This window comes from Rana temporaria, chromosome 2, assembly GCF_905171775.1.
Source record: "Rana temporaria chromosome 2, aRanTem1.1, whole genome shotgun sequence".
NCBI classification, from domain to species: domain Eukaryota; kingdom Metazoa; phylum Chordata; class Amphibia; order Anura; family Ranidae; genus Rana; species Rana temporaria.
In genome coordinates, this window is record NC_053490.1 from 48,737,882 (window position 1) to 48,751,633 (window position 13,752).

The 13,752-nt window shown below is 44.4% G+C and overlaps 1 protein-coding gene across 1 annotated transcript in view; it reads left to right on the forward strand.

The window, feature by feature from the left end:
- Positions 1 to 12,269, forward strand: part of ENDOD1 (endonuclease domain containing 1) — a 39,142-nt gene extending 26,873 nt beyond the window's left edge. The window contains 7 exon segments of the mRNA XM_040340171.1: positions 10,721 to 10,757; positions 10,760 to 11,016; positions 11,019 to 11,076; positions 11,079 to 11,143; positions 11,145 to 11,264; positions 11,266 to 11,718; positions 11,721 to 12,269. Coding sequence (XP_040196105.1) covers positions 10,721 to 10,757; positions 10,760 to 11,016; positions 11,019 to 11,076; positions 11,079 to 11,143; positions 11,145 to 11,264; positions 11,266 to 11,718; positions 11,721 to 11,783 — 1,053 coding nt within the window. The 3' untranslated portion in view covers positions 11,784 to 12,269.
- The last annotated feature ends 1,483 nt before the right edge of the window (positions 12,270 to 13,752 follow it).

A 13,752-nucleotide genomic window follows, 5' to 3' on the forward strand; every position in this document is an offset into this window, starting at 1 on the left:
ACGGTAATTGCAAAACATTTGGCAGCATTCAAATGTATAAAAAAAACAATATCGGAATACCAAAAAAAAAGTTTTACTTCTAAGAGGGTGATCCTAAAATGCTCACATTCAATGTACTTGGGAGACCAAACCTTTGTGAAGAACTCCAACAAATCAGGATGGAATGTGGGCTCCAATCCTGCCATTCAAAGAGAGCTGGAATGTGGTTTCTGGGCTTGGAATCGTTTGTATAGTTGGGGAGAGGCACATACCTCACACTATTTCAAACAATAGGAGTGCTACACTTAAGATTCATGTAAACAGAGGCTTCTTGCTTCGTCTCCAGCACGTTGACACCCAAGCACACCACAAATAATGCTTTTTAACGGCTCTGGGCCACATGTATAGGAAGAATTTCTCTGGAATTGCTTTTCACTTTGCTTGCTTAACCACTTAAAGTGGTTGTAAACCCACTTTTTTTTTTTTTTACTTTTACCTACAGGTAAGCCTATAAAAAGGCTTACCTGTAGGTAAGGAGAATATCTCCTAAACCTGCACGGTTTAGGAGATATTCCCCTCGCAATGCGCCGCGGCGCATGCGCAGGGGGATCTATGGCGAAAGGACCGGCAGCCGCCGGACCTTGCCGAGTTTTAAATCTCCCGCATGCGTGACGTCATCGCCGCTCCAGTCAATCCCATCGCTGGAGCGGCGATACCCGGAAGACACGCCGAGGCGAGATGAAATCTCGCTCGGCGTGGACCAGGTAAGTGCTACACACCTCGTTCTGAGGTAAGTATTTCATAATGAGCTAATATGCGGTGCATTTTGCATTTTTATAGCGATCAGTGCTACCCACTGGCAGGGAAGGGGTTAACACTAGGGGGCGAGGAAGGGGTTAAGTGTGTTCTAACTGAAGGGGGGTGGGACTGACTTGGGGAAATGCCTGATAGTCTGTTCATACAATGTATGAACAGCAATCAATCAGGCATTTCTCCCCCTGACAGGACCAGGAGCTGTGTGTTTACACACACAGCTTCTGGTTCTCGCTCTGTAACAAGCGATCGCGGGTGCCCGGCGGTGTTCGCGCCCGGGCACGCGCGTCAGGGGCGAGCGTGGGGCGTGCGCCCCTATTGGCTGAACGGCGAGATGACGTAGATCTACGTGATCTCGCCCAGCAGGGCCGACCTGCCGCCGTATAACGACGGCAGCTGGTCGGCAAGCAGTTAAAGCGGGATTCCACCCACGATTTTATAAAAAAAAAAAATGAAGTCAGCAGCTACTAACACTGTAGCTGCTGACTTTTAAGAAGGACACGTACCTGTCCTAGTTGCCCGCGATGTTGGTCCCCCGACGGCGATCGCTCGGTCCTGGCGCCTCCATCCTTAGTAAGGGAAACAGGCGGTGAAGCCTTATGGCTTCTCTGCCGGTTTCCTACTGCGCATGCGCGACTCATGCGGGTGCTTTGTGAATGGGCGGCTGCCTCCTGGGATACACACAGTTCCCAGAAGGCAGCACGGCTCATTCACCAGAGACACCGCGACGGAGGGCGAGGCAGAAGATCCACTGCGGTGGAAGGAGAGCTACTTGCGCGTAGCAACCGCCCTTTCAGGTGAGTATAAAATGAGTTATTTTTAAGATTATTTTGGGGGGGACGGGTGGAACTCCACTTTAAGGCAAAATTACAGGTTCTCTTGAAGGCAAACCCTTACCCCATCGTCATCTCCTGAGTGTCGCCCTCAGCGTTCTCCCCTGCTGCTGTTTTCCAAGAGTTGCGTTCTGGAGGCCCATTTGATGCGTGAACTTGCATCATCTTGTAATGCAGAGCACCACAACGTATGGTAGTGCATTTCTGTGCAACGTGGGTGTGTTGAGAGTGCAATAAGGAATAAATGGCTCCGCAGTGTGAATCCAACCGTATGGACATGTACCCAAGTTGAGAATTTGTGTGTGTGTTTTTTTTTTTTTTTTTTTTTTCTCAAATGAAGTCCAGAGATTTTAGAAATCTGGGTTTGCATCTACTGAAACCTCCCTACACTTGAAATTGACCCTCTTGAAAGAAATTGATTCTTACCATTCCTCTTGCTTTCCTATGTAATTGTACCTGTGCATAGAGGCTGTTCTAGGTTCTTTATCGATCCTTCCTTCTCTAGTATCCACAACTCTAGCAATCCCTATAATCTCATGGGGTTTCTGCCCACACTGGTCAGTCTTTCCTTTACTCGCCTGCAAGCCCACATACACTGTTGAGTATCGCATGGGTAGGTGATATTGGGCCCCTTTCACACAGTCGGACCGTTCAGGTCCACCTGTCGGTTTTGTCTGCGGACTGCTCCATGCAGTCCTATGGAGCATCCGATGTCAGCGGAGACATGTCCGCTGACGTCCGACCTGCTGTCCGTTTACATCGGATCTCTCCATAGGAGACAGCGGTGCTGCACAAGCCCCTCCCCGCTTGGTGAGCAGAGAGGGACTTGTCATCCGGAGAGATCTCCCGCTGAGCCGGCAGACTCGGTAGCAACGGAGTCTGCCTCATGTGGAAGAGACCTTAAGGTTTTTGTGGCGCACGCGTTTTTTCTTGAGTGTGTGAGGAGCCAAACGGTGGCGGGTTAAGGACAGGATAGCACATCTTTAGGCCGTAGACTTTTATTATGGGAACGCATCTTGTGTGAAGATGGTACTGGAGTTCCAATACAGAAACACCCCCCCCCCCCATCCACAGATCTGATGCGAGGCTCTTGGAACCAAAACCCAGACAGAATCCTACAGCACATTTGGGCATGTGCCAGACTAACAAAGATGGTGGCACCAAAGTGGGGGTCAGGTCAAAGCTAAAGAGGACTAAAGTTCCTCTTGAAGTTCTTTACAATGTTATTTGTAAGGGGGTAATCCTCCCTAGGAGCTGTGGCAGGGGTAAAAAAAAAACTGATGCTCATCGACACTTTTTTTATTTTAAACGTGTAAATGTTCTGGCAAAATATGAAGTGCTCATGCATTTGGTAAGGTTGCAAGTAACCAAAATTTATGGTTAACCACATAACCTTACATTTTGGCAATGTGGAGAATATTCCCTGACTCCACGGCGGGAAGTGGGCAGTCGCACACAATGACTGGGGGATACCCAGCCCTAGGTCTTCAGAAGAGTTGTTAGGGTTGGTGCGTCGAAAGTCCTGGCACAAAAAAGAAAACCCTTGGGTTTAATGAGGCAGAGACCCTATTAGGAGTGTGGGGTGGTGGGTCTTGGAAGGATCATTGTAATCTGAAGTACTTGAATTGACATTGGCAACATCAAAGACGTATTTTTTGGCTAATGCAACCAATTCATCAGTTTGTGATGTTTCGCCAGAGGTCTAGCAATCCTCTGTCATTGGTGTTGCCAATAAATATGTCTAGTCCAGGGGTTGACAATTTTGCTTGGAATCTAGGAGCCAGCTAAAAAAGTTAGGAGCCAGAAAACACGCCCCGTCCAGCCAAGCTTACGTGCAGAAGCGAACGCAAACGTGGGTAGCGCCCGCATATGTAAACGGTATTCAAACCACACATGTGAGGTATCGCTGCGATTGGTAGAGCGAGAGCAATAATTCTAGCCCTAGACCTCCTCTGTAACTCAAAACATGCAACCTGTAGATTTTTTTAAACGTCGCCTATGGAGATTTTAAAGGGTAAAAGTTTGTCGCAATTCCACGAGCGAACGCAATTTTAAAGCGTGACATGTTGGGTATCCATTTACTCGGCCTAACATTATCTTTCACAATAAAAAAAAATTTGGGCTGACTTTACTGTTGTCTTATTTATTTATTTTTATTTAAAAAAAGTGTATTTTTTTCCCCAAAAAAAAGTGTGCTTGTAAGACCGCTGCGCAAATACGGTGTGACAGAAAGGATTGCAACGACCACCATTTCATTCTCTAGGGTGTTAGAATAAAAAAAAAAAATATATATATATATGTATGTATATGTATATGTATATGTATATGTATATGTATATGTATATGTATATGTGTATGTATGTATATGTGTTTGGGGGCTCTAATTAGAGGGAAGGAGGGCAGTGAAAAACACATTAGAATTGCTGTTTTACTTGTAATGCCAACGGTCACCACAAGATGGTGCCAGATCACAGAAGGAAGCTTAGGCCTGCAGAAGGCCGCGGCCCCAATTACCGGCTGGCGCGGGCCCGCCGCGATCGTGCGGTGGGGGCGCACGGAGACACAGAATACGCGGCTTTGCAGCCTTCTGCAGGCTTAAGCTTCCCCGGGCGCCAGGTCACTATTCCTTGACGCAATTGCGACCGGGCGCCCGTATTTTGTTGAGCCTAGTCTAGTCATTACTTCTGGTGACTTTGACCCTTCCATTGCCACCACCCTGCACTACCAGGGGTATCTCTGCCGCATAGCCCCTGAGGGTTGTTTCACTCCACCCATGAGTTCACAATATATTGACACCCTATGGAAAAGCATAAATGTACAAATCCTTAATGGATTTGCAATTTGCTGTTTTCTTTTCTTGTGCTGTGTGGAGGACAAGCGCTCTCCATTGTCCCAGATCAATATCTATCTGTGCTGCACAGTCAGCTGTTGAGACCTCCCTGATGAAATAAGAGATTCTGAAAGCTTGCATTGCAGGACATTATCTAATAGTGGCGCTAAACGGACATCAATCATTGGATCCTCTTAATGGGCACGCTTTTCCTAATTGATGTCATAAGCTTATTTCATTGCTCAGACCAACGAGTTGGGTTTTTTTCTTCCTACGCTGGTATTGACTGTGCTGACACACACAAGAGCAATAAACAGGATCTGTCATATCAAGGTCATTATCTAGGGACGAGAGCAAAAAATATATTTCTTAATGTGTTTCCAATTGATGCCTTAAAGGAGCAGGTCAGGAAATAGATTTAGAAATGTTGCCGGTAAATTGCTAATGGTTATTACTATAGACAGGGCTGTGTAGTTTCGGCAATACAATGTCCTAAATTAGTTTTGCAGGGCCTGCTGTTCTCCTGCATTCCGTCTGTCAGTGGCGGGGCTGGTTTGCTATCGGTATTGCCTGCGGCAACTGTATGAAATTACTCGGATGTGGGGAGGAGTCTTAAGAACATAAAGATTCTGGGCTAGATTCACAGAGAGATACGACGGTGTATCTCCTGATACGCCGTCGTATCTCTGACTTAGGCTGGTCGTATCTATGCGCCTGATTCATAGAATCAGTTACGCATCGATATGCCTAAGATCCGATAGGTGTAACTGTGTTACACCGTTGGATCTAACCTGCAATTTAAAAATGGCGCGGGGGGCTTTTTCGCTGATTTACGCTGAGAAATATGTAAATTGGCGAGATACGCCAATTCACGAACGTACGCGGGCCCGACGCAGTGTTGTTACGATGTTTCCGTAGCGGTTTTCCCGGCGTATACTTACCCCTGCTTCTATGAGGCGCAGCCAATGTTAAGTATAGCCATCGTTCCCGCGTCGATTTTTGATTTTTTTTACGTCGTTTGCATACGCCGCTTCAGAAACCCAGGCGTCGCAAGTTACGCTCACGCCGAAACCACTGACCTCCTAGCGACGTCAGTGGGAGCAATGCACGCCAGGAAATTTTGCGGACGGCGCATGCTCATTTAAATCAGTGCGGGGACGCGCCTGATTTAAATAGTACACTCCCCCTAACCGCGGAATTTGAATTCCGCCAGGGGTTTTACAATCCGCTGCCGCAAGTTTGGAGGTAAGTGGTTCTAGAATTAGCTTACCCCCCCCCCCCCCTCTATTTTTCTTGGTAACCATTGATATTGGAACAGAAAATGATGGGGGTAACAATTCTACTTTTGCCACTAGAGTTGATCTTTCAATGAGGAAACCTTTCTTCGGTGATGGGGAATTTGCCTTTTATGGAAATTTCCTCTCACTTTCTGTTATATAGTTGGTAAGACTGAAAATACACGTGTGTGTGTGTGTGTGTGTGTGTGCGCTTGCATTTACTAGTCACTAGTAAGTTGTATACCCCTGTATGTTGTGATCGTTAAGGTGCCCACCTAATGTTTTTTTGACACTATCAATGCTCCCTGCTGATGCCACCGCCTGTGGAAGGGAATTCCACATCCTTGCCGCTCCTACAGTAAAGAACCTACGTAGTTTACGATTAAACCACTTCACTTCCTATTTCAGTGAATGGCCAAGTGTCCTTTTTAAACTCTCCTTTTATTGAAAAGTTGTTTTCCCTAGGCTAGGCTCACCACTAAGGTACATTGAAATCGTATCGCCTCTTAAGCATCTTCTCTTCGGAGAAAATAAGTTGAATGCTTGTAGTCTTTCCCCATAGCTGAGATCATCCAGTCCCTTCATTGGCTTTGTTTCTCTTCTCTGGACCCTCTCCAGTTCCAGTACATCCTTCCTGAGGACTGGTGCCCAGAACTGGCCAGCATACTTCAGGTGCAGCTGGACCAGAGTCTTGTAGAGTGGGAGAATTATCGTTTTATCTTTGGAGTTAATCCCCTTTTTAATGCATGCCAATATTCGGTTGACTGCTTGCATCAGCCTGGCATTACAAGCCATTGCTGAGCCTATCATCTGCTAGGACCCCCAGATCCTTTTCCATCCTAGATTCCCCCATAGGTAATCTCTTCTAGCAAGTAACTTGCATTCATAGTTTTAGCACCCAAATGCATTACGTTGCATTTTTCAATATTAAACCTCATTTGCCGTGTAGTTGGCCACCCCATTATTTTACTTGGGTCTTCTTGTAAGGTTTCCACATACTGCGCAGAAATTATTTCCCCGCTTAACTTTTGTATCATCTGCATCTCTAGGATAGTAAGTGAGATCTCCCCAATGAAACAACTTGACTATGCATACATTTTTTTTTTTTTTTTTTTTTTTTTTTTTTTTTAGGCAAATTTGACACGCATTAAAGTGTCATTAAACCAGCATCATAAAAAAAAACTATCAATAAATTATGTATTGCATGCTGCTCGTACTCACCCAGTCACTGAGATACGTTTTCTGTATTCTGCCAAAAACTTGGTTGATCCTGCTGTTTTCTATCTCTACCTTCTGTTCATTTCCGTAATTTCTGTAGCTGTGGGGGCAACTTTACACATGCTCAGTTTTCAGTGATTTTTCTATGCTGAGCATTTCCTCCCTATCGCATCTGAGCAGCCCATGTGACTATAGAGTCACACATGTTGTGTATATACAGTGGTAAATGACAGCCCACTCCCTCCTCCATGTCCACTAACCAGTTAACCACTTAACGCCCGCCGCACGACTATTTACGTCCGCAAAATGGCACGGACAGGCAGATGGGCGTATATATACGTCCTTGCCTTCTAGCGGCTGGGGGGTCCGATCGGGACCCCCCCCCGCTGCGGGCGGCTTACCTCGGGGAGCGATCTCTCTCTCTCTCTCTCTCTCTCTCTCTCTCTCGTTTATAGCCGCTACGTCGCGATCGCTCCCCGGAGCTGAAGAACGGGGAGAGCCGTATGTAAACACGGCTTCCCCTTGCTTCACTGTGGCGGCTGCATCGATCGAGTCATCCCTTTTATAGGGAGACTCGATCGATGACGTCAGTCCTACAGCCACACCCCCCTACAGTTGTCAACACACACTAGGTGAACCCTAACTCCTACAGCGCCCCCTGTGGTTAACTCCCAAACTGCAACTGTCATTTTCACAATAACTAATGCAATTTTTAAATGCATTTTTTGCTGTGAAAATGACAATGGTCCCATAAATGTGTCAAAATTGTCCGAAGTGTCCGCCATAATGTCGCAGTCACGAAAAAAAATCGCTGATCGCCCGCCAATGAGTAGTAAAAAAAAAAAATTAATAAAAATGCAATAAAACTATCCCTATTTTGTAAACGGTAAAAATTTTGCGCAAACCCATCGATAAACACTTATTGCGTTTTTTTTTTTTTAAAACCAAAAAAGGTAGAAGAATACGTATCGGCCTAAACTGAGGAAATTTTTTTTTTAATATATGTTTTTGGGAGATATTAATTACAGCAAAAAGTAAAAAATATTGATATTTTTTTTCAAAATTGTCGCGCTATTTTTGTTTATAGCGCAAAAAATAAAAACGGCAGAGGTGATCAAATACCACCAAAAGAAAGCTCTATTTGTGGGGAAAAAAGGACGCCAATTTTGTTTGGGAGCTACGTCGCACGACCGCGAAATTGTCTTAAAGCGACGCAGTGCCGAATCGAAAAAAACCTGGCCTAGGCATTTAGCTACAAAATGGTCCGGGGCTTAAGTGGTTAAACACAATGGGGGTGGGATATTGCATGTAGAGTTGTGGCCAAAAGTTTTGAGAATGACAAATATTAGTTTTCACAAAGTTTGTTGCTAAACTGCTTTTTAGATCTTTGTTTCAGTTGTTTCTGTGATGTAGTGAAATATAATTACACGCACTTCATACGTTTTCAAAGGCTTTTATCGACAATTGCATGACATTTATGCAAAGAGTCAGTATTTGCAGTGTTGGCCCTTCTTTTTCAGGACCTCTGCAATTCGACTGGGCATGCTCTCAATCAACTTCTGGGCCAATTCCTGACTGATAGCAACCCATTCTTTCATAATCACTTCTTGGAGTTTGTCAGAATTAGTGGGTTTTTGTTTGTCCACCCGCCTCTTGAGGATTGACCAAGTTCTCAATGGGATTAAGATCTGGGGAGTTTCCAGGCCATGGACCCAAAATGTCAACGTTTTGGTCCCCGAGCCACTTAGTTGGCACTTTTGCCTTATAGCATGGTGCTCCATCGTGCTGGAAAATGCATTGTTCTTCACCAAACTGTTATTGGATTGTTGGAAGAAGTTGCTGTTGGAGGGTGTTTTGGTACCATTCTTTATTCATGGCTGTGTTTTTGGGCAAAATTGTGAGTGAGCCCACTCCGTTGGATGAGAAGCAACCCCACACATGAATGGTCTCAGGATGCTTTACTGTTGGCATGACACAGGACTGATGGTAGCGCTCACCTTTTCTTCTCCGGACAAGCCTTTTTCCTGATGCCCCAAACAATCGGAAAGAGGCTTCATCGGAGAATATGACTTTGCCCCAGTCCTCGGCAGTCTGTTAACCATATTTTCTGCAGAAGATCAATCTGTCCCTGATGTGTTTTTTTGGAGAGAAGTGTTTTTTTTGCTGCCCTTCTTGACACCAGGCCATCTTCCAAAAGTCTTTGCCTCACTGTGCGTACAGATGCGCTCACACCTGCCTGCTGCCATTCCTGAGCAAGCTCTGCACTGGTGGCACTCCGATCCCGCAGCTGAATCCTCTTTAGGAGACGGTCCTGGCACTTGCTGGACTTTCTTGGGCACCCTGAAGCCTTCTTCACAAATGCAGTGGAATTTTTTTTATGGGATTAAGTTAATTTTCATGGCAAAGAGGAACTTTGCAATTAATTGCAATTCGTCTGATTACTCTTCATAACATTCTGGAATATATGCAATTTCCCATCTCAAAAACTGAGGCAGCAGACTTTGTGAAAATTAGTATGTGTCATTCTCAAAACTTTTGGCCATGACTGTAGATTTCTGGTGGCTTTACCTTACTCTAAGACACAGGCTGGAGGGGCGGGGCAAAAATCTGCCCAAACCATGTTATTTCCACAAAATAATAAAGATATTTATTTCAAATATATTTGTATGCCAGTTTAAAACAGTTTGATGTTTATTTCTACTCTATATTCCAGAGGTTTTTTTTTTTTTTTTTTCTTGAACGTGTGACCAGCAATAGATGACTAGAAGCTCCCCCTACTTATGTTTCCCTGCAGACAGGCTGGGAGAGAGCTGGGTCATGAGGCAGCTATATATTGATTAGGAAAAATGTGCTTGGATGGTGGTTATTTTTTCAATTAAAATAATTACTGTATTTATCGGCCTATTGTGCGCCCCGGCGTATAGCACGCACCCCCGAACTTGAAGAAAAATTCCTGGAAAAAAAATACTTAGTTTGGATGCCCCTCGTCGGTGTCTTGTCCGTCGCGTCCTGCCCGTCGTCCATCGGCGGCCATCGTGGTGTCCTCCCCGCTTCCCTGAGTTTGAACCACTGCGCCGGCATATACCGAGCGCAGTACACTCGGGTATAGTCCTGCAGGCTCGGCTCCTCTCGCGTAAAGGACACACAGGACGTGACCGCGAGAGGAGCTGAGCCTGCCCGAGTGTACTGCGGGTATTGGCGTATATCGCGCACCCATGATTTTGCCCTGATTTTCAGGGCAAAAAAGTGCGCGGTATACGCCGATAAATACGGTACAATGCCATCATCCATATACAGAAATAGAAGGGACAATGTAAATTAAACTGTGTGTGTGTTTTAGTATCGAAAGGGTAGCATAAATTTATTGCAGATTGCAATAAATTTATGTTGCTTTTAACCCATGCTGATCCGGTACCCTTTCAATTTCTTCATATGCTCATGAGGGATTCCCAGACCTCAATTAGGAGCTGCCGGTGATCGTATGTGTTTACCATCCCTGAATTGAACATCCAGACATTCCACCCCCGCTGTCTTCTTTGCCAAGTTATGAACTTTTATATCATTTTGCAATCTGTATGTCAGCGAAGCGCTGATTCAATTGCTATTTTTAGTTTTGTTTGGTTTTAGTTGTACTTTAGAAGGTGAGATCTAGTTTTTACTGTATATATTTTTTGCAAGTTCTCAAAAGCTGTATTAATCTTTTTGTTTTTAAATGCATTATGTATGTATATTAAGCATATTCTTAGAACTTTTTGTTCTTATTTCTGCAGCTGGATGATTCAAAGAGCAGTTTGGATGAAGGCCACCAATGGCCCGGCAGCAGACTGAAGGCCTCGGCACTAATCAGGCCTTAGAGGAAGATTACACCTCAACGGATACCAGCCAGGACTGCTCTTTCACAGAGCTCCAAGCCATGCTTACTAATGCTGTGCCACTCCCTCAGAACTTCAAGGAGAAATGGGCCACGGATGTGGATGAGCTGATTAAGGAGAAGTTGGTGCCTCAATGCGGCAGCGAAGGGAACTTGCACATTATTGCTGGTGCTGTTCCGTCTAGTAATCAAATGAAAGGACAAAAGTGAGCATTCCAGAATATGTCTGGCTTGCAGCTTATTGCGGTGTTCCTGAGCATGGTCTTTAGGAGTCATCAGAGCAGTCGGAGATGTAGATGGTCTAGAACAGGTTACTCTGGGAAGAACTGCAAAGTAGATTGCCTGGTGATATAAAGTTATTCTCCAGTCAGGATGGTGGAGGAGCCATGTCTCCTCAACAAGGAACATCTGAATCCGCCACCCAACATAGACGAGGGTCCCGCTGAGCCAGGAGCCTTTTCTAGGTGCTTCCAGCTCCTTTTCTGCATTGTCTATGAAGTTGTGAAGAACGTCTTTTGCCTAGTGTGGTTCCTGGTCAAACAAGTCCTTAATTTAGTTTTTGGAAGACTGTACTGGATCTGGACTGCGGCCACCACTTACGTTTTTGCTCTGAGCAAAGTTTTGTTGAACATCCCATGTGACATCTTCAGAGTTCTCTCAAATATCCTCTGTGGTTTTTTCCGCATTCTTAACATGTGATTTCTGCTGTTTGCCTCGTACTTAGGCTGCGACAGATTCCTGTGTGACATGGCCTGCTTTCCATATTATACAATTTGTGCCATCCAGACGTGGGCATTGACTACTAAGTGGTATCTGTGGTGTGATAGGTTTGGGTTCCATGCTGTGTTTGGCGCATTTTGGGGGCTCATCTCTGTGGCTTCCTTTGCAGGCAACAGTTTTTTTTCTCAAAGTTATTTGGACAGTCCGAGGGTTATGAAAACGAACTAGTCTCGCAAACCTAGAACCGTGACCATACTGCTGATTGATGTGCTAGCACTTTCCTGCAAGTCGTTTGAATTTCCTGTGGAAACTAGATCAAATTAGCTTTTCTTTTTTTTTTCTTAAATCCTATCAGAATATTGTACTTCCACAGGAGTTAGACATGTTTAGGTGCCAGGAACACTCTGGCTTTTTATTAGTATATTCAATAGAAACAACCAGCTAGCTTTGGAGCTCATCATCAAATCTGAGATGCCACCAGTATGATTGAGTTTCTGTTCATAGGACAGAGAATAGCTGTAAAAAATTGGCTTGTGCAATGGTAGTTTAAAATACACTGTTTGAGCTCTGAGTAATAAAAAAAATACATATGTGTATATATGGTACATGCATAGGAAAAGCAGGTTGAGCCAATATTGGCAGGTGGATCAACGAGACAGGTAACGTGATTGTTTTATGAGAGAGGATTTTGACATGACTTTGCATCGCCTGTTTTTAATTTATTTTTTTAAAAACAAACAAAAAAAAAAAAACTTGGTGCAATTGTTTTGTAAGTTTATGTCATATGGGTGTTTCTCTTTATTATTGTTAGTTTAGGAAATTTTGTTTTTAATTTGCATCTTCATGTTTAAAGTACTTGTGAAGTTGCTCTGTGGAGCAAATTTTGCAGTTTCAGCTACACAGATACAAAATGTACTTAAGTGTTATGTTTTTATACATTCATCCAATGGTCATAGTTCAAGCAGTTGTTTCATGATATAGGAACAAAGATTGTCTCTGGACAGCCGCACACTGAACAAAATTGTAGCCTTTATTGAAAAAAGGACAGCACTACAAGTCACAGGACAGTGAAGTAAATAAAACCCAACTGTTGACGCGTTTCGCACTAACACTAGTGCTTAGTCATAGCTATGACCAAGCACTAGTGTTAGTGCGAAACGCATCAACAGTTGGGTTTTATTTACTTCACTGTCCTGTGACTTGTAGTGCTGCCCTTTTTTTCAATAAAGGCTACAATTTGTTCAGTGTGGCGGCTGTCAGAGACAATCTTTGTTCCTGCTTTGCTAAGTGCATTGCCTGCACCTGAGTTTTTCTGCAACGGTGGATGTTCGTCTGGGTTCCCACCTGGTGCGGCTATTCCCCTTTCCCCTTGTTTCATGATATAGTTAATGGATCAGTCCATGTATAACTGGTATTACGGTTAAGTGTCTTTTCTGGAGGGGTAAAATGGCCACTGGATTCCGGAGCGGCGGTTATCTGGGGTGTGGGCACCTTTTTTTAGTCTGGGGATGGAGTAGGGGGTCAGTTTGTTTTTTATGGGGGGTGGAACAGGATTTGGGGAGCTTTCATCTTGATAGAGAGGTCCTAATGGAGGAGGGGGGGTCTACTTTTTATTTAATGGAAGCCTGCAGGGGTGCAACGGATCAAAAAACTCACGGTTCAGATCGTTCCTCTGTTTTTTTTTTGCTGATCCAAAAAATTATCCAACATAAGTGTACATAAAAGTTCATGAAGTGAAAAGATGAAAAAACGTTTAACGTCAATGTGTGATAACAGTCCGCCCGTGCAATGGCTGATAAAATTCACCCTCGTGCGGATTCTTCAGATTTTGAAAATAAAAGTGATGTGATCCATAGTATTCAGAGGGGGAATCTACCATCACTTACATGTAATTACATATTGGGTTACTGTGGTGAAGAATGGAGTGCAGCATTGTATATCTTATTGTAAGATTTACCAAGTATTGTTTAAATATTAATTTGTTTAATTCTAATGATTTTCCATCATACTTTTGAATGTCAGTATACATCGGAATACCCCATACATTGCATGCTCACCTAGGCCGCTGCCGGGTGGACCAAAATGGCCGCAGCTCCGGGAGCTAGGCCAAAGCCGTGGCCTTTCCTATGGCCGAGGCAGCGGAGCTCACAATCCGCGGATCACATGGTGTGCCGAACTGAATATGTTGACCCGTTCGGATCAATGACGATC